General features: G+C 41.2%; 1 protein-coding gene across 1 annotated transcript; it reads left to right on the top strand.

Annotated features, from left to right (window-relative positions):
- The first annotated feature begins 419 nt into the window (after positions 1-419).
- Positions 420-10,577, top strand: HSD17B2 (hydroxysteroid 17-beta dehydrogenase 2). Its single transcript, XM_074839677.1, has 5 exons — positions 420-696; positions 4,724-4,936; positions 5,247-5,432; positions 8,515-8,652; positions 10,219-10,577. Exons 1-5 carry the CDS (start codon positions 420-422, stop codon positions 10,575-10,577), a joined length of 1,173 nt encoding a protein of 390 aa, XP_074695778.1.
- Positions 10,578-14,909: the final 4,332 nt, after the last annotated feature.

Genomic DNA, 14,909 nt, shown 5'->3' with positions numbered 1-14,909 from the left:
TGCCTATCAAAAATTGGTTCCACTGAAATAACACCTTAAGTTTTTAGGTAGGAAATTCCAACTATTTCCCACAAAAGAAACTGTTCTTTTTAAACTGCCTAGGAAAATGTACTTTAAACATATAAAACATATAGCAGTTAATTTTTTCCTGAAGCCAGGGCTTGCTACATCATGTCCATTCCCAGTGCTGTCAATCATTATCCAGCCAGCATATTGTTCAGAAGGTGGAGCTGTCAGGCAGAAGGAATAAAAGGTAAGAAAAGGAAGGCTTCTGTTTCTTGCTGAGGGTGAGATTATGTCAAACCTTTAAACAGAGTCCCCTTTCTCTGCCCCACCCCCTGCTCCTATATAACACGTGCTGCATTTAGCAATACCTGCCTTTTCCCAGCCAGTGGTGTGCCTGCTTCTTGCCCCTGCCGATGGATGCTCTCCCCAGCAGCCCCCTTGGATGGCTCTGTACAGGCATCACTTTGCTTTTTGGGGTGACTGTGCTCGGTATGGCCAAGAGGAGCCCAGTGGAGAAAGCAGATGTGCTGGTCTGGAGGCTCCTGCCCGCCTTGCTGGGGCTGCTGTGTGCGGCCACGCTGGGGGCTGGCGGGGGGCTGGTGGTGTTCTGCGCTGTGTGCCTCGTCTCCTCCGCGTACCTGGGTGTCAGGGCGCTGCTGCCTGTGGGTGACAAAGCCGTGCTCATCACAGGTAAGGTGCTGCAGATGCGTGCCAGGAAGCAAAAACTGGCTTTTCTCACAAGTAGGCTGGAAAACTTTGTGCTCTCGGGTTAGGTATCTGTGAAATGCATGCTTGTAAGGTTTCCTTTTATTTTTTTTTTCTCATTTTATTTGCTTTGCCAGAGATGTATTTTCCAGGTAAATAAGTGTTCTGAAATTAAGTAGAAAAGCATCTTAATAGATGCTATTATTTTTTAGTGTCTCATTTAATCTTTACAAGTAGCTTTTTAGACATACTTGTGAAATTAACTGGTGCAAAAAGCAGAAGAATACTTACGATGGTCTAATTTTTTAGGAGACATTAATTTCTGGAAGCCGTTAGAACACTACATTCAGACATTACTTTTGTTTACTTGAATTTATTGCACTGGTTATGGATGTACAGTTATCTTTCAGTGTGCGTGTTTACACAGTACACACTGTGTATATCATGCATGTATTTCAAGACACTGGTTTGGTGCCATCTCTTTGAAACGAAGTATGGAATCATTCGGGAGTGAGTAATTTCCTTCACTAGCAGTTGAAGTTCAGAGCTAATCAATTCAGTCTCTATTAACACTGATCTACTCAAAACCCACTTTTAGTTTGCATGGATGGCATTTTTGTTGGTTTATGGCTTTTCTCCTGTTTCTTCTAAAACTTTAAATGTTTATTTGTGTTAATCAAATCCTTAAACCGGAGTGCCTGCCAACTGCTTCTTGCACTGTTAACTTTCTCTTTTTTGTTTTATCTTCTATTTTTCCCCTCTGGAAAGTTGAATCAAGTTGCTTTGGTTTATATAGCTATTTCTTGCTGAATTTCATTTTGTTTTATAGGGACACCTGGAAATAATTTAGATTTGCCTAGCAAGCATTAATATGGGGGTTAAAGTTAAGAGAGGACAAGATGAGCAGCAAATTCTCCCCTCATGGTTTATCTGCCAGCTGGGTTTCTCCCTGCAGGTGTATCAGATGAAGATGGATATCAGTCAGGGAGGGAACAGGGAGCACTCCTTTCCCATCCTTGAAGATGCAGGGGTTGCTCTTGCACTTGGGCATCTCCTTGCTTATTGTAAGACTGCAATTATTCAGGAAAAAGCACTCTCTCAGAGCTTAGCTGCTCTAGAAAGTTTGAATTAGAGGAATATATGGGAGTGAAGAACATTTGGCTATGTTTCATCAAATCAAGGTGTTTTCTTTGTACCTGTGCTGCAGCTGTACTGAAGAAATGCAAGTTTGGACACCAGCAAGGCTGTTCTTGGTTTTTATTTGATCCAGACTGGTATGCAATCAATCAAACCCTCCATCAACTGAAATGAAAATTTTACTCAACACATTTCTTGGTTGAATTGCTCTGATTGTAATATTCCCCATACCAACTGTAGGATGTGTGTCTGTGTGCAGGTGCAAGGTGTCTTTAAATCAATTTTGGTGTAATCTTCTCCAATTTAGACAAGACCTGAGGCAGAAATTGTGATTTTTTAAAAAATTTTTTTCTTCTTCCCCTCCACCTCTTTCAGCTCCACAGGGTTGAGGAATGCTGTTGTGCTCTGGGCAGCTGCCCTGTATCACTGGTGAGACAGCTGCCTTTGGCCAGAGGGTGGAGTCATCTCTGTACTTCTCTCTCTGGGTTTTGTCAGATATTGTTCTGGTCCTCTTTGGATGTCCCTTGTGTGGGTGCTGCTGTGCGTTATTTATTTAAGCCGGCAGGTCACCAGAGTACCGTGATAAGGGAAAACTGTGCCCAGTTGTCAAAATGCTTTTTCACATGAATAACTGTGGGCATGTGAGCAGTCTTAAAGTCACTGGTGAAACATTTCTATTGATCCTCTTGCTGGGAGTGAGTGCTTCAGTGAAGCTTGTGGGCATGTGAACACTTTAGTTTGGTAGACTGAATAGCCAACTTCCTTAAAAATTAAATTACCATGAAGATCTGAAGTACCAGGAATTGTGAAATTCTTGCCTCTGTAATTCTGTGTGCAGTGGGATGAATTTCTCCAGTTAACTTGGTCTTTTCATTCTTGATGTGTGACCTGGTGTTTTCTGATGCTTAGTGTGAGTCAATGATAAATTTGTAGTAACGATTCAGTTACAATCAGTAGTGACTGCCTTTCTTATAATAAATCTTCTAATAATTCACAAATTGTTATTTTTGACAGGGAGAACTCCTCCCACCCACCCCCCTTGCTTCTATTTCTTCCTTATAGAGACCTAACTACTGTTTGAATTTTCTGAGTTGAAGGGTAAAGTTTCTCTGGACTTCAATAACAGGTCTGAAACTCAAATCACACTTGTTTCAATAAAGGCTGGGGACAAACCCAGCGGCAGGCACAGATAAACACTGCTTTTCATTTCCTTCTCAGGGTTGCTACACCCATCCCTAGTTGCTGAGCACTCTGCCCCTTCCCAAGTTAAAGCTATGTTGTAAAACTTAAGTAATATGTATCTCTGGCTGTGTGCTTGCTGGGAAAGGTGAAAGGGGAAGGATTCAGAAATGTGGTTTTTCACTAAAAGAAAAAAAAGGAAAGACATCCAACTTCCAAACCCAGAAATCTGTCATATCTTTGGGATATTTGCAGGCCTCTTCATCTCTTTAGGGAATTCCAAGAATGCAGGTTTGTTCTCTTTCGGGTCAGGGTGACGAGAAGCTCAGTGTGATATATGTGGTGCTGTGGTGCATCTTCAACAAACTGCAGACTTCAGAAATTAAGAATTAAGTAGAGCATGAGTAATTCTTTTCAACATGTTGCACTGATTGATCCAGGCATTTAGTACGTGTTCCTTTCAAGTCACCTGAAATTAATTTTTTTCACCTTTCAATACTTAAAGCCTCAGTTAAAAGACAGAACCCAGAAATGAGATCTAGCATGATTAAGATGAGTCTCTTTTGCAATCAGATTCTTTTGACTGTGGATTTGACTCCTGCAGCACAGTCCCTATAAACTCCTTCCCTGTCTCTAGCAGAGCCCTGTGTTGCTTTATGGTGAGTCTTGGTGGGCAGATGGGTGAGATGTTTCCTCCCTTGCTAAGAAGTTTCTCTGTAGATAGGAAGAATGGAAACCAGAATTATAAAAGACACCAGGAAAGAAAACACTTAAAAGTAAGACAGCAGCAGCAAAATACTGTCTCAAAGGCAGAGACTTGTGAATCAATTGAATTATTTCTTAAATAGTTATCATTGTTACCTGGAGGGAGAAATTGCACCGTTCTGGTTGCAAAGATCGTTGTGTGTTTGCTCTAACAGTGCTTCCTGCATTTGGTAGTTCATTACTTTATATGGGAGTATAAAGTTTGGGAATAAATTTGGAAGAGGATAGAGAGGATAAGAGAAATTCTGGTGCAAGTTTGCATGAATTAAATAGCTGCTGCTATTTGGCTTAGCCTAAAAATGCCATTCTGAAGCTTTCTTAGGGCTTGAAAGCAATGAACTCCTTTGCAGGTAAAGAAATAGTTGCTTAGCTTTGGCTTGGTTGCAGCCTGTGACAAAAAAGTGTTTATCAGAAGCATCTGGATAGTAGATGTTTGAATAAATAATGCTACTTCTTTGAATTAAGAAATAGAACCCAACAGGTTGAATTCCAATGCCCTATAATTGCTTTGTCCATCTAAGATTTAAAATTAAAATATTTGTATGGTGTTTTCTTTTTTTTTTTTTGCTAGATACTTCTGTTGTCAGGTTTCAGTCTGAATATTTGTATAAACCCACTCTAGGGTTTTATTTCCTTTGTATGTATGAAGAAAGTCTTAGAATCTGTTGGTATAGAGCATGAGCTGATACCATCAGCTCTGAGCCCAGAGGACATGATCTGTCAATCTTTATGGAACATGCAAAGGTTCAGCTCCTCAAACCTTCAGTTCTGAACCTTTCTTCCTACTGTCATATGTATTTTAGTGACTTTATTTCACCATCTTTTTGGTTACATTTGCATGTTCTTCCAATGTGTGCCTTTTTTTTTTTTTTTTTTTTAAATGATGGTTTAGGACAGGCCCACTTTTCAAGTGTCTTTTTGATGTTTCCAGGAAGCGACACTGGGATTGGACATGCACTGGCTAAATACCTGGATAACTTAGGTTTTGTGGTGTTTGCTGGGGTTTTGAATGAGGATGGACCTGGAGCTGAGGAACTGAGACGGACCTGTTCTCAGAGACTCTCTCTGCTGCAGCTGGATATAACCAATGCCACCCAAGTCAAGGAAGCCTATCTAAAAGTGTCAGAGAAGGTGCAAAATACAGGTACAGCTTTTTTCAATTATAACGGGAGTACTAATATAGCTGCTTATGAGGTGCATCTCTTAACTGTTGGCTGCATCATGGCTTATGTGTGTAGGTCATTTCCACACCACAGTCTGTGGGCAGTCAGGGTATTTCTATTGATGACTCCTGCTTTCTGGGACACAAAAAATGTTCATGGAGTGGGTACTGTGTATCTGTAGTTGCAGATCATCTCTGCTTGGATCTGGAGGCACCATCCAGTTCATCAGTTTAATCTCTATGGAGTTGATTTCCTGCTGTATAGCAACCCTGTGTTTTCCTCTCTTTCCAGGGCTCTGGGGAGTTGTGAACAATGCAGGCATCCTGGGCATCCCTGCCGACGCTGAGCTGCTCCCCATGAGCACGTACAGGCAGTGCATGGAGGTGAATTTCTTTGGGGCTGTAGAGGTGTCAAAGATTTTCTTGCCATTACTTCGGAAATCCCAGGGCAGGCTGGTTAACGTGTCCAGCATGGCAGGTGAGCTGAACTAAAGCACCAACTAAATTTCTGGTGCAACAGAAAAAACAACTAACTTGGCCAAAATGCTGAGGAAGGTGTTGGTCAGTCTGGCTTGTCAATACACCTAGGGAATTAATATCTAGGTTTTTTCTTTTGTTTAGGAGACTATTTCCGGAAAACAGCATTTAAAGAAGACTTTAATATGGCTAAAAATATGCTGTTATAGAAAAGACAGTAAAATTCAGATCTTGTGTTATAGATGCTATGAGTGATAGCTCTGTGAGCTTCCAGAAAGGTGGGTGGTAAATCACAGATGTTTCTATAATATGTTCCAACAGAAGTCTGTGACCACCTCAGTTTGTGTGTCATTGAATCACACTGTGGAGATACCCAAAAGCTCTCTGCCTTTTGCAGAGACAGACCCTCTTCCATTTGGGCTGGTTGCACCTAAAGTCTCGATCTTTTTTTAAAACTCTGGCTTAAAATTGGAGCATAAATATCTTTTGGGTAAGTTAATGACATTTGCTATTTGTAACAGTCTATAATAAATGTTAGATATTTCTCCTGGGCAGCTCCACCTCTTCATCCTTGTAGGGCTCAAGTACTATAGTTAGAATGAGAAAGCACAATGATAAAACACCTGCTGAAGAGAAACATTTAATTCTTCAAGAGCAGAAGCCAGTTTTATTTTTTACTACATCCTATGGTTCTTTCCAGAGTGTGTAGTGCTAGAGCATGGTCTGCTAATAACCTGGAACCTGAAGAGAGTATGTCTTTATATTTGTTTAAAATATTGTGCATGTCTTCTTAAAAATACATTAGCCTAACATATTAGCAAAATGGTATTTTTTCATTAATAAATTTTAAAAAAAAGAAACAGCCTATAATATGCTCTTCAGTTTTGTCCCATAAATTGGATTGTGTTCTTACTATATATGCCTTTACAACATGACCTTCTAGTCTAGGAGGACAACTGAGATGCCATGATGTAGGAACAGAGGTAATACAGTATCTGGTAGCCAACAGCTGAGGAGCAAGAATGCTCCTTTGAAAATGAGACCTGCTAGAAGCAGGATGTCGTGATGCTGGAAAGTATTTTGGCTTAAGACCTCTTAAGGATTTACCATATCATCTGCTTCCCAAATTTTCCTTTGCCTTGTCTTCTTGGACCCTTATTTCTGCACAGGTGGTGTCCACTCAAATCCTGTTGTATTGCCATGGTGGCTTGTGCAAGCATTACCTTGTGTTCAAGGCTTATGTTGAGGATGTGGCCTCAGCCTAGCTTTGACACTGCATTTTTCTGTCTTCTTTTTTTAATCCCAAGTATGTTTTGTATCTGCATGCCCATGTTTCTGATTTGTTGCTGACACTTAAAGAAATCAGGACTGAATTATCAGAAGGACCCTTCTGGTGCTGCTCTGCCCACCAGCCCTTGCAAGCACAGAGACAGAGGACAGACCTCTTGTTTTCTCTGAGCACCCAGGTGAAGCTTGCACTTTTGATGTTTTGGGGCAGATGTTTTATTTATTGGCATGAATCCCCGAGCTGCCTTGCAGGGATAAATGGAGGGTTTCTCTGTGCTGAGTAATTTGCCCTTACAGGAGCTGATAATGACCCTGCTTAAACTAGAGCTGTTTGCACAGATGTTCTTGCACAGGGGCTGGTTTGGGTAAATAGCTTCCTCTTAACACAGGGTCTGAGGGTCCTTTGGTAAAACATTAGCTGAAAAGTTAGCGAGGTCTCATTGTGCTGTATCTATTCCTGTCTGTAGAGCTAATTTAACTGGGTTTGAGGTTAGCCTGACCTCAGAGGGAAAGAGTATGTGATTCAATTGGCTCAAACCAATTGAAACTCAAACTTATTCAGATGCACACAGAAGAATAATTAACATATAATTGGCCTGACTTCTTCAAAGGAATGACTCCGTAAGATGCTCGCATGATACCTTGGTTGTTGCAGGACAAAACCCAATAAATGGCACCAGTGGCTTACCTGAAAATTCCCCTGTATGGAAGTATTTTCTTTTAAAAGATTGTAATACATTGAGATAAGTGTGTAATGTTTGAAATGGAGGCTGTACCAGCAGATGTGCCCAACTGCCCATGCAGGCAGGAGGAGGACTGATGTGCCTCAAGAAGAAGGTTGCCTGTTCTGTTCCCTCCTCCCCACTATGCCAACACAGCCCGTGGTGGCTGCGATGAACTGTAAATCTGGCAGTAATACTCTGTGTGGTGATAACACCAATCTTGTGGAGAAAGTAGAGGGGCTGAAGAAGGGGAAGATGCTCAAATCAAGGTGTCTTTGGATTTTTCTAAATCTGAAGAAGTGACAGTCTACCAGGTTTTGGAGCAGAGGAGATCTCTGTATTTGGAAGATATTTTCTGGAAGCTTTTGTTTTGTAAACATATGGATATATTTTAAATTCACCTAAAAAACTGGCTGTTTTCTATCTTTTCCATCTGAACAAATGCTGCTGGGATTGGAGAAGATGGGATATAACTATAGGCAGGGGGATGTGCTTCCATGATGGGTCTCAGGGAGTCCTGTCGCCTGGGTGGTGTGATTCCAGCTTTGGTTTGTCCACAGAGGTTTTCCCCACTCTTGCACTGTGGTCTCTGGTCTTTTGGAAACTATCTGGAAAGAAATGGAAGATAAGTTGGCTTTATAAAGCTAAAATTGAGATTACTTACCCTGTAAGTTTATAGTAGGAGCTTGAAATTCGTGTTATGGTGACAACAAGAACAGCGACATTAAACTATTGCTTCACTATTTATATGAACTAAAACATTATCTGTGTTTCTGAGAACAACAATCATAATTTTCAGCAGTTTTTTCCCTTAAAGGCAATACAGTTTATTTTTTCTGCCATACAAGGTGTCTTATCAGGTGTTACTGAGCATAACTGCTATGAGCAACTGTTAATTTACAACTTTCACTTTTTTTTAACCTCTAGAAAGAAATGATTCCCTCACTGACTTGTCTTTAACCTCAGTGAGAGCTGCATAATTTTGGTTGCGCTATAATCTTCCTTCTAAATCACAAAAATAAAGGCTGGAAAGAGCCACCGTCGAGGTTTATCATGTTTATATTGCTCCTGCAGGAGGCATTCCACTACCAAGGTATGCTGCATACGGTGCATCAAAAGCAGCTCTGTCCATGTTTTCGGGAATAATGAGGCAAGAGCTTTCCAAATGGGGAATTAAAGTTGCTGCAATTCATCCGTCAGGCTTCCGAACAGGTTGGTATTTGACATTTCAGGTAGTTCTTTCTACCTCGTCTCTTTCCCTGTAGTCCAGCATCCTCAGAGCTCTGAGCGATTCTCAACAGTCGGACTTTTTTTCCATTCTTCACATTGGTTATGGAAATTAAGATCCGCAATTTTTGCGAGAGATGTTCCCTCCAGTTCTGCACGCTGCCTGCCTCTGCCTTGCGAGTGTAGCCTTTCTCCTGGGCAGAGCTCTTTGCTTTGAGACAGGACAGGGTCCAGGCAATTGGTGCCTTCCCTTTGCTCTAGCTTTGTTGAAGTGAACAAACCAAGCATCACGATGTGTTTGATGTGAGTGGTATGGCTTGCTTCTCTTGCATGAGAGCTTCAGGACTCACTGTCAGTCCTACCTGTATCAAGATTGGAGCTCTTACTGAACTGCTCAGTCCTGCATTGAAGAATCTTAGCAATACCTGTCATCCTGATTACTTTCTGTCAATATTAGTCTATATAGTCTCTGATCTTCCCTCTGTTGCATTCCTGCTGCTTTCTCTTCCAAATCCTTCTCCTCCTTCCACTGCTCTCAGCACTTTCCACAGAGCCTGTCTGGGTTACAGACTCATCTCCTGCACCACGCACCCTCGCTGCACCCCGTGCCTAGCCGGGAGCAGGGTGGGTGACACACAGGTCCCCACTCTGTGGACATGCCTGGCAGCTGCCCAAGGACAATATCAAACCCACTGCCGCCTACTCAGCAAGCCCTGGTGTCTTCATGGAGACAATTTTTATGCTGATGAAAAACAAAATGGTCTTTTTGGTAAAACTCCACTCCCTTGAACACCTCCCCTCCTGGGTGGGGAGCTGGCAGGGCACTGGGCTCTGACAGTGCCTGTGTGGTCAGCGGTACTTGGCTGAGGTGTCACCTGCAGGCCCTGCTTAGCTGTTGTCAGACTTGTGGATGAAAACTTCATACATCAAAACAAGTCCCAGTATTTGAGATTTTAGTATTTATTTAAAGATTTTTCTTTATTTGCCATACTTAATTCATGATAGTTAGGCAATAAATGCATTAGAAGAGCCGCTGCTTTCATTCCTACATGATGCAGATGGAGGAAAAATAGATTATTAAAAAAAAAAAAAAAGCCTGGCCTAATATAAGCCTTATCCTTCGTGAAACTAGTTACTGAAATACTAATGTCACTCACAAAAGAGGAGCTTAGCACTTGGCCAACCCAAGTTGATAAATACTGATCAGAAACACCCACAAAATGAATAAGGACAGAATGGCAGGGGAAGGTGGGAGAGGGAAGGGGAAAAAATGCTGACTTGGCTGTGAGAGAGCCTTTTTAGGTAGAGCTGGTAACCAAATGGTGCATGAACCCTATGGTTTTTGAGTAGTCTGTGCTTCGTGCTTTCCCTTCTCTTCCTGGTAAAAGCATTCACAGCTAACCAGCTGTTTTGGCTGTTCTTCACTGACCCAGTTTAGAACAACTGTGAACAGGGTGGTGGTGGTGAACAACTTACTGACTATTAATTATAGATGAATTTTTTAAATTCAGCCCCAAACCTGCTTGCTATCCTGTGATGTTTCTACTGCAGGTATACAAGGCACATCTGACCTGTGGGATAAGCAAATAAAGGAGCTGATGGAGAACCTGCCAGCAGACACAAGGCAAGACTATGGTGAGGACTACCTCCTGGGCCTGAAGAGCTACTTCCTGCACATGCCTGCGTACTGCAATGCTGACCTCTCCCCCGTGCTGAGTGCTGTCCTGCACGCTCTGCTGGCCAAGAGACCACACGGCTTGTACACCCCTGGCAAAGGGGCTTACATGTCCCTCTGCATCTTCTGCTACTTTCCTCTCTGGTTCTATGACTTTTTCATTAGTAAGATGCTGAGTACTGAGTCTCTCCCAAGGGCACTGAGAACATCAGAAGCTGAAAGTGAGAATCTCTAAGGGTATCCATCAGCGTTTGTCTTACTTGATGAGATAACTGGGAAAACCTCTATTTTAAGACACTGCTATTTATTGTACTGTCTTTGTTAAATTGCATTTACACTGCCTTGCAAACAGAGGTAAATCTTTGTGTTAAAAGTAATGTTCAGGAAAAGCAGTGGATAAACAGAAATAGAAAGCTATCTGGAGGAGGAATTTCAATGTTTTCATGACGTCTTTGTATCCTGCCTTCTGTGTAAGGTATCTCATGAGGTTATAGAGTTCCTGTCTGCTTCAAAAGGCACCACCAACACACAGACAGATTTATAACCTGTTTTTGAAAACAAAAAAATCCTTGAGAGGCAACAACCTTCTTAAACGTTATAAGGAGTTGCATATAATCCTATCATTGGAGAGATTTAGAAATGTCTAATGCAAATCTTTTCCACTGCAGCTTCAGCCTAATATGTTTTGCTTTTTTTGCTGTTTTTTTTTGTTCTGTTGCTATTGGACCTGAGAAACGATTGACCTGTTTTCCACAAGTTTTATGAAGTGTAGTTGTGACGTTTACATGTCCTTTTAGTTAGACTAAGCAACATAAATTAGTTGGGGGAAAAATGAACAAAGACAGATCAAGACCTTCACAAAGAAGCTAACAATCTCCTTCCTATAGTATTAGAAAAAGTAATAGTAAGTATATCAGCAGCTAATTTGATATGACTGTCTTGGTCATTCTGTGCATTGCCTGTATATGCCTGCGCTTCTTTAATTATTAGCAAACTCTGATCTTACTTCTGCTTTTTGTACGATTCCTTATTCAGTACTGGGTTTTTGAAGAACTCATGGTTTTGCCCATTTCTCCTGACACTTTCCCGTGTCCCCCTCTGTTTTGGGGAGAGTTTGTACTCCCTCCTCTAAGATCAGTCAGTCTTTAGGTTGGCTTTACTGGAGTCCAGTGTCCATCTTCTGATAGATTTTGGATTTCCCTTCCCTAAACTAATTCTAGGAACATGAGGTGCCCTCCCTGCTGCTTGGTTGTCCCTGCACCTATACCATAAAGCCCTCACCGATGCCAAGAGGTTGGGCAGCTCACCTATACTTTTCCTACCCCACTCCCTTTGTGCATTGCCTGTCACATCCTCAGGCTTTGAAAGGCTGGGATATTTTGAAAGAAAGCCTTATCCCCCCAAGTTCTGGTTTGGCCTTCTGTCCTATGCCTTGCTTTGACAAGTTGCATTTCTTTTCCAATGATGAAAAAATAAAGTCATTATGTTCTGGGCTTTAAATGTAGATGCACTTTTTTCCTTTCCTTTCTGAGCAACTTCTAGTCTTCTATCATAATCCTACTCGTGTGATGTACCCTTACAGTCAACTGAACAAAATCACAATTTAATTTGCATCTGTAGTATTTCTTTCATCTCCTTCCTGCATCTTTTACATCAATGCAAGACTCCTGTAAATGCACAGAGGATGCTCAGCAGACTTGCCCCACCATTTTAATTTGTGCCCTAGTGTGGAAATCCTCCTGTCCTGTAAATTTTGTCATGATTACTACTTTTGCTAGTGAGGCTTATTTCCTCGTGGGTTTATATCAGTCCCTTGATTACAGACTTTAGCTTTCCTGTGAGAAAGAGTGTCCAAAAATGCTTTTCACTCAGAAAACCTGGGACTATTACTATCTCTCTGCCCATTTCTTTGTTTATCTATTTCCCAAATTTTTTGTCAGTAGAAGTGCATAATAATAATAATAATAATAATAATAAAAAATTAGTAACTGGATTGTTGTGACTCCTTCTATCTCATCTGACCCTTTGTGCTTTTGGGGATGGGTGCTACAGCCCCTCCCTTGCTGGGCTGGCCTTGTTCTTGTAGTAGGAGAGCACCAAGGAGGGAGGTGGTGGGGGACCTTCTCAAAGGAAAAGGAACAAAATGGCGGTTAGTGGCTTGTTTTGGGCAGGACATGATCCCAAATGGCTCAAAGGCAGCCTGTGAGCTGAAAGGAAAGGCAGGTGCAATGGGGTGTAGAGCTGGGGGCACACTGGGTGGCAACCTCTGAATTTTGGCAGTCTTCAAGGTGAGGGAACTTGCTGCCTGTCAGCCCATCTCTGCCTTGGATGGAGGTGGTTGTTTTTCACTTATTCACTTCACCCAATCTAGGTGTAACAGGTGGGCTGGAATTTTGCCCTTAGGCACACTATACATTATACAACCAAAATTCCTCTTAGCAGCCAGTTAGCTGTTTTGCGTAGCAATCTTCATAACAATCTTTAATTGTTGCTTTGCTATTTGGCTGTGGTTATAAAATGTAATTTTTTTTCCTCCCCTTCACTTTCTTAATAGGAATATTATCTTGCACATTGCAGACATATTAAAATAGGCATCTACCTGGAAGATTTGATTTTATTTTTTTTTTACTTTTATTTCCCAGGAAATTTGTGTTCTAAATAGTCATTTTATATCTCTTCACCTAACTACAAAGATATTTCAGCAAGTCTCAAATAATTGTGGTATCAAAGGTTGTTATTGTTTTGTTCCTACAGGGATCTTACTTCGTTTTAAAGATAATTCTGTTGTAACACATTATTGAATTATGTGTCATTTAATGGGCTGTAGCATTAGAGGTAAATTTCTTTTCCTAATGGCTTGCATTGCAAATAATCCAAACTGGGAGAACTGCAGAATAAATCGTGGGTGTTTGTGGCCAATATGCCCCTGTGGATGTTAATGGAGACGCTAGCTCATGCTCTCAAGGACTAGTGTCTAGGTGTTATGCTCCTTTGGCTACTAAAAAGGCTGATCTAATGCAAAGCTCTTTTAGAGGTGGGAAGAGAGGATGTTTAGTTCTAGCAGTTGAAACTAATGCATTAAAAAACCCAAAATCACCACTATGATTTGGGCTTGTTTTCAAAGACAACGTTTCTAACAAAAAGCATATGGCAAGAAGAAAAGTATCTGAGAAATTGAAGAAATTGGCTGTAGCCCTAGAAAAGGACTAATAAATAATACTCTAAAATGTCACTTAATGCTCCACACTAATCAAGTGTGTATCTATTAAAAACACACACGTATAGTTTAAAAGGGGTTCTATACTGCAGAAATCATGATTGAAGAGTAGTTTTATACACACCCCTCTGATCCAGCGTCTGGAATGCAGGTTGTGATCAAGAAGTAAATGCTGTCGGATGCTTTTTACCGAGCAAATCCCTGGTTGGTGTCCTGGGTCTCACACTCTCCTACTCGGCGTTTATTACTCTGGCTGACATCTGTTATTACTTCATGTGAACAATTGATTTTAAGATATGTAGCTTTGGTGAGATGAAAGGTGAGTTATAAAGTCATTTGTTTTTATAACTTTTTTTATTCTGGATCCATTTGCACTCTTTATGGGACCCCTGATGACAACCCAATCTAATTCTTCTAGCACTGCAAGCTGGGGAAGAGAGATAAAATATCAGGCGTTTTTGTGGTTAAGTCACTGGCTAGCCATGGCAGAAAGCCATGGTGGGGAAGTTTCGGTGGCCATCTGCAGAAAGACCACCTCTGCATTTCAAGAAGTGTTAATGTGTGGTACTGTCCATGTGGCTGGAGGTAAGGAAAAGGGCCATGAAAGTTTAAAGTGTGTTCAAATGAGAGCTCTGACAGGGAGTTCTGGGTTGGATAAAACTGATGGTGTAGGAGAGTGGGGAGCTCTGGGTCACTGAGGGTTACTGACTCATGTGGGGACAGGGATTAATCCTAAAACTGCCTTCAAGCTCTGCAGGAGGTTGAGTAGCCCCTCCTACATCAGGCCATTTTGTGCTGGCTGCCTTGGTAATGTTTATGCACAACTGTGTTGTTCAAGCCAAAACCATCAATTTAGCATCAAATACATACAGTAATCTCAAAGCCCATTTTTTACTAGTAGAGGCCAAAACCAGGGATGAGGAGAAAGGGAATAGTCACTTTTTCTAATTTAATGAACACGAACAGAATCTTAGTTATTCCTAAACAGAAGTATTTAAAATTTGACTATGTGACTGTCAAAATAACTTCTTACTGTTAAGATATGCATGAATATTAGAGAATCTTCAGATTTTGCTAGTTTGAGTCCCTGCTGTCCTGAGGGAATAACTTCTATGTTTCTATGAGTGCATGCCCTGCAGTGTGTGAGGTTGTGTTTTTTGTTTATAGTTGCATAAGAGAAGTTCTTATAATGTTTGTATGTATTCTTTATATGAAGAGGATGCTTCGGGGGAACTTCCAGATCTTGGTGATGTCAAAACACACTGGTTTTGCTGTAAATTAACTAGTCCAGGCAGAGCATTGCACAGATACAACTAAAATGGGTCACACATTTCATTTGCTTGAATTGGA

This window comes from Strix aluco, chromosome 14 (assembly GCF_031877795.1).
Source record: "Strix aluco isolate bStrAlu1 chromosome 14, bStrAlu1.hap1, whole genome shotgun sequence".
In the NCBI taxonomy this organism is placed as follows: domain Eukaryota; kingdom Metazoa; phylum Chordata; class Aves; order Strigiformes; family Strigidae; genus Strix; species Strix aluco.
This window is presented reverse-complemented; position numbering and strand designations above follow the sequence as displayed.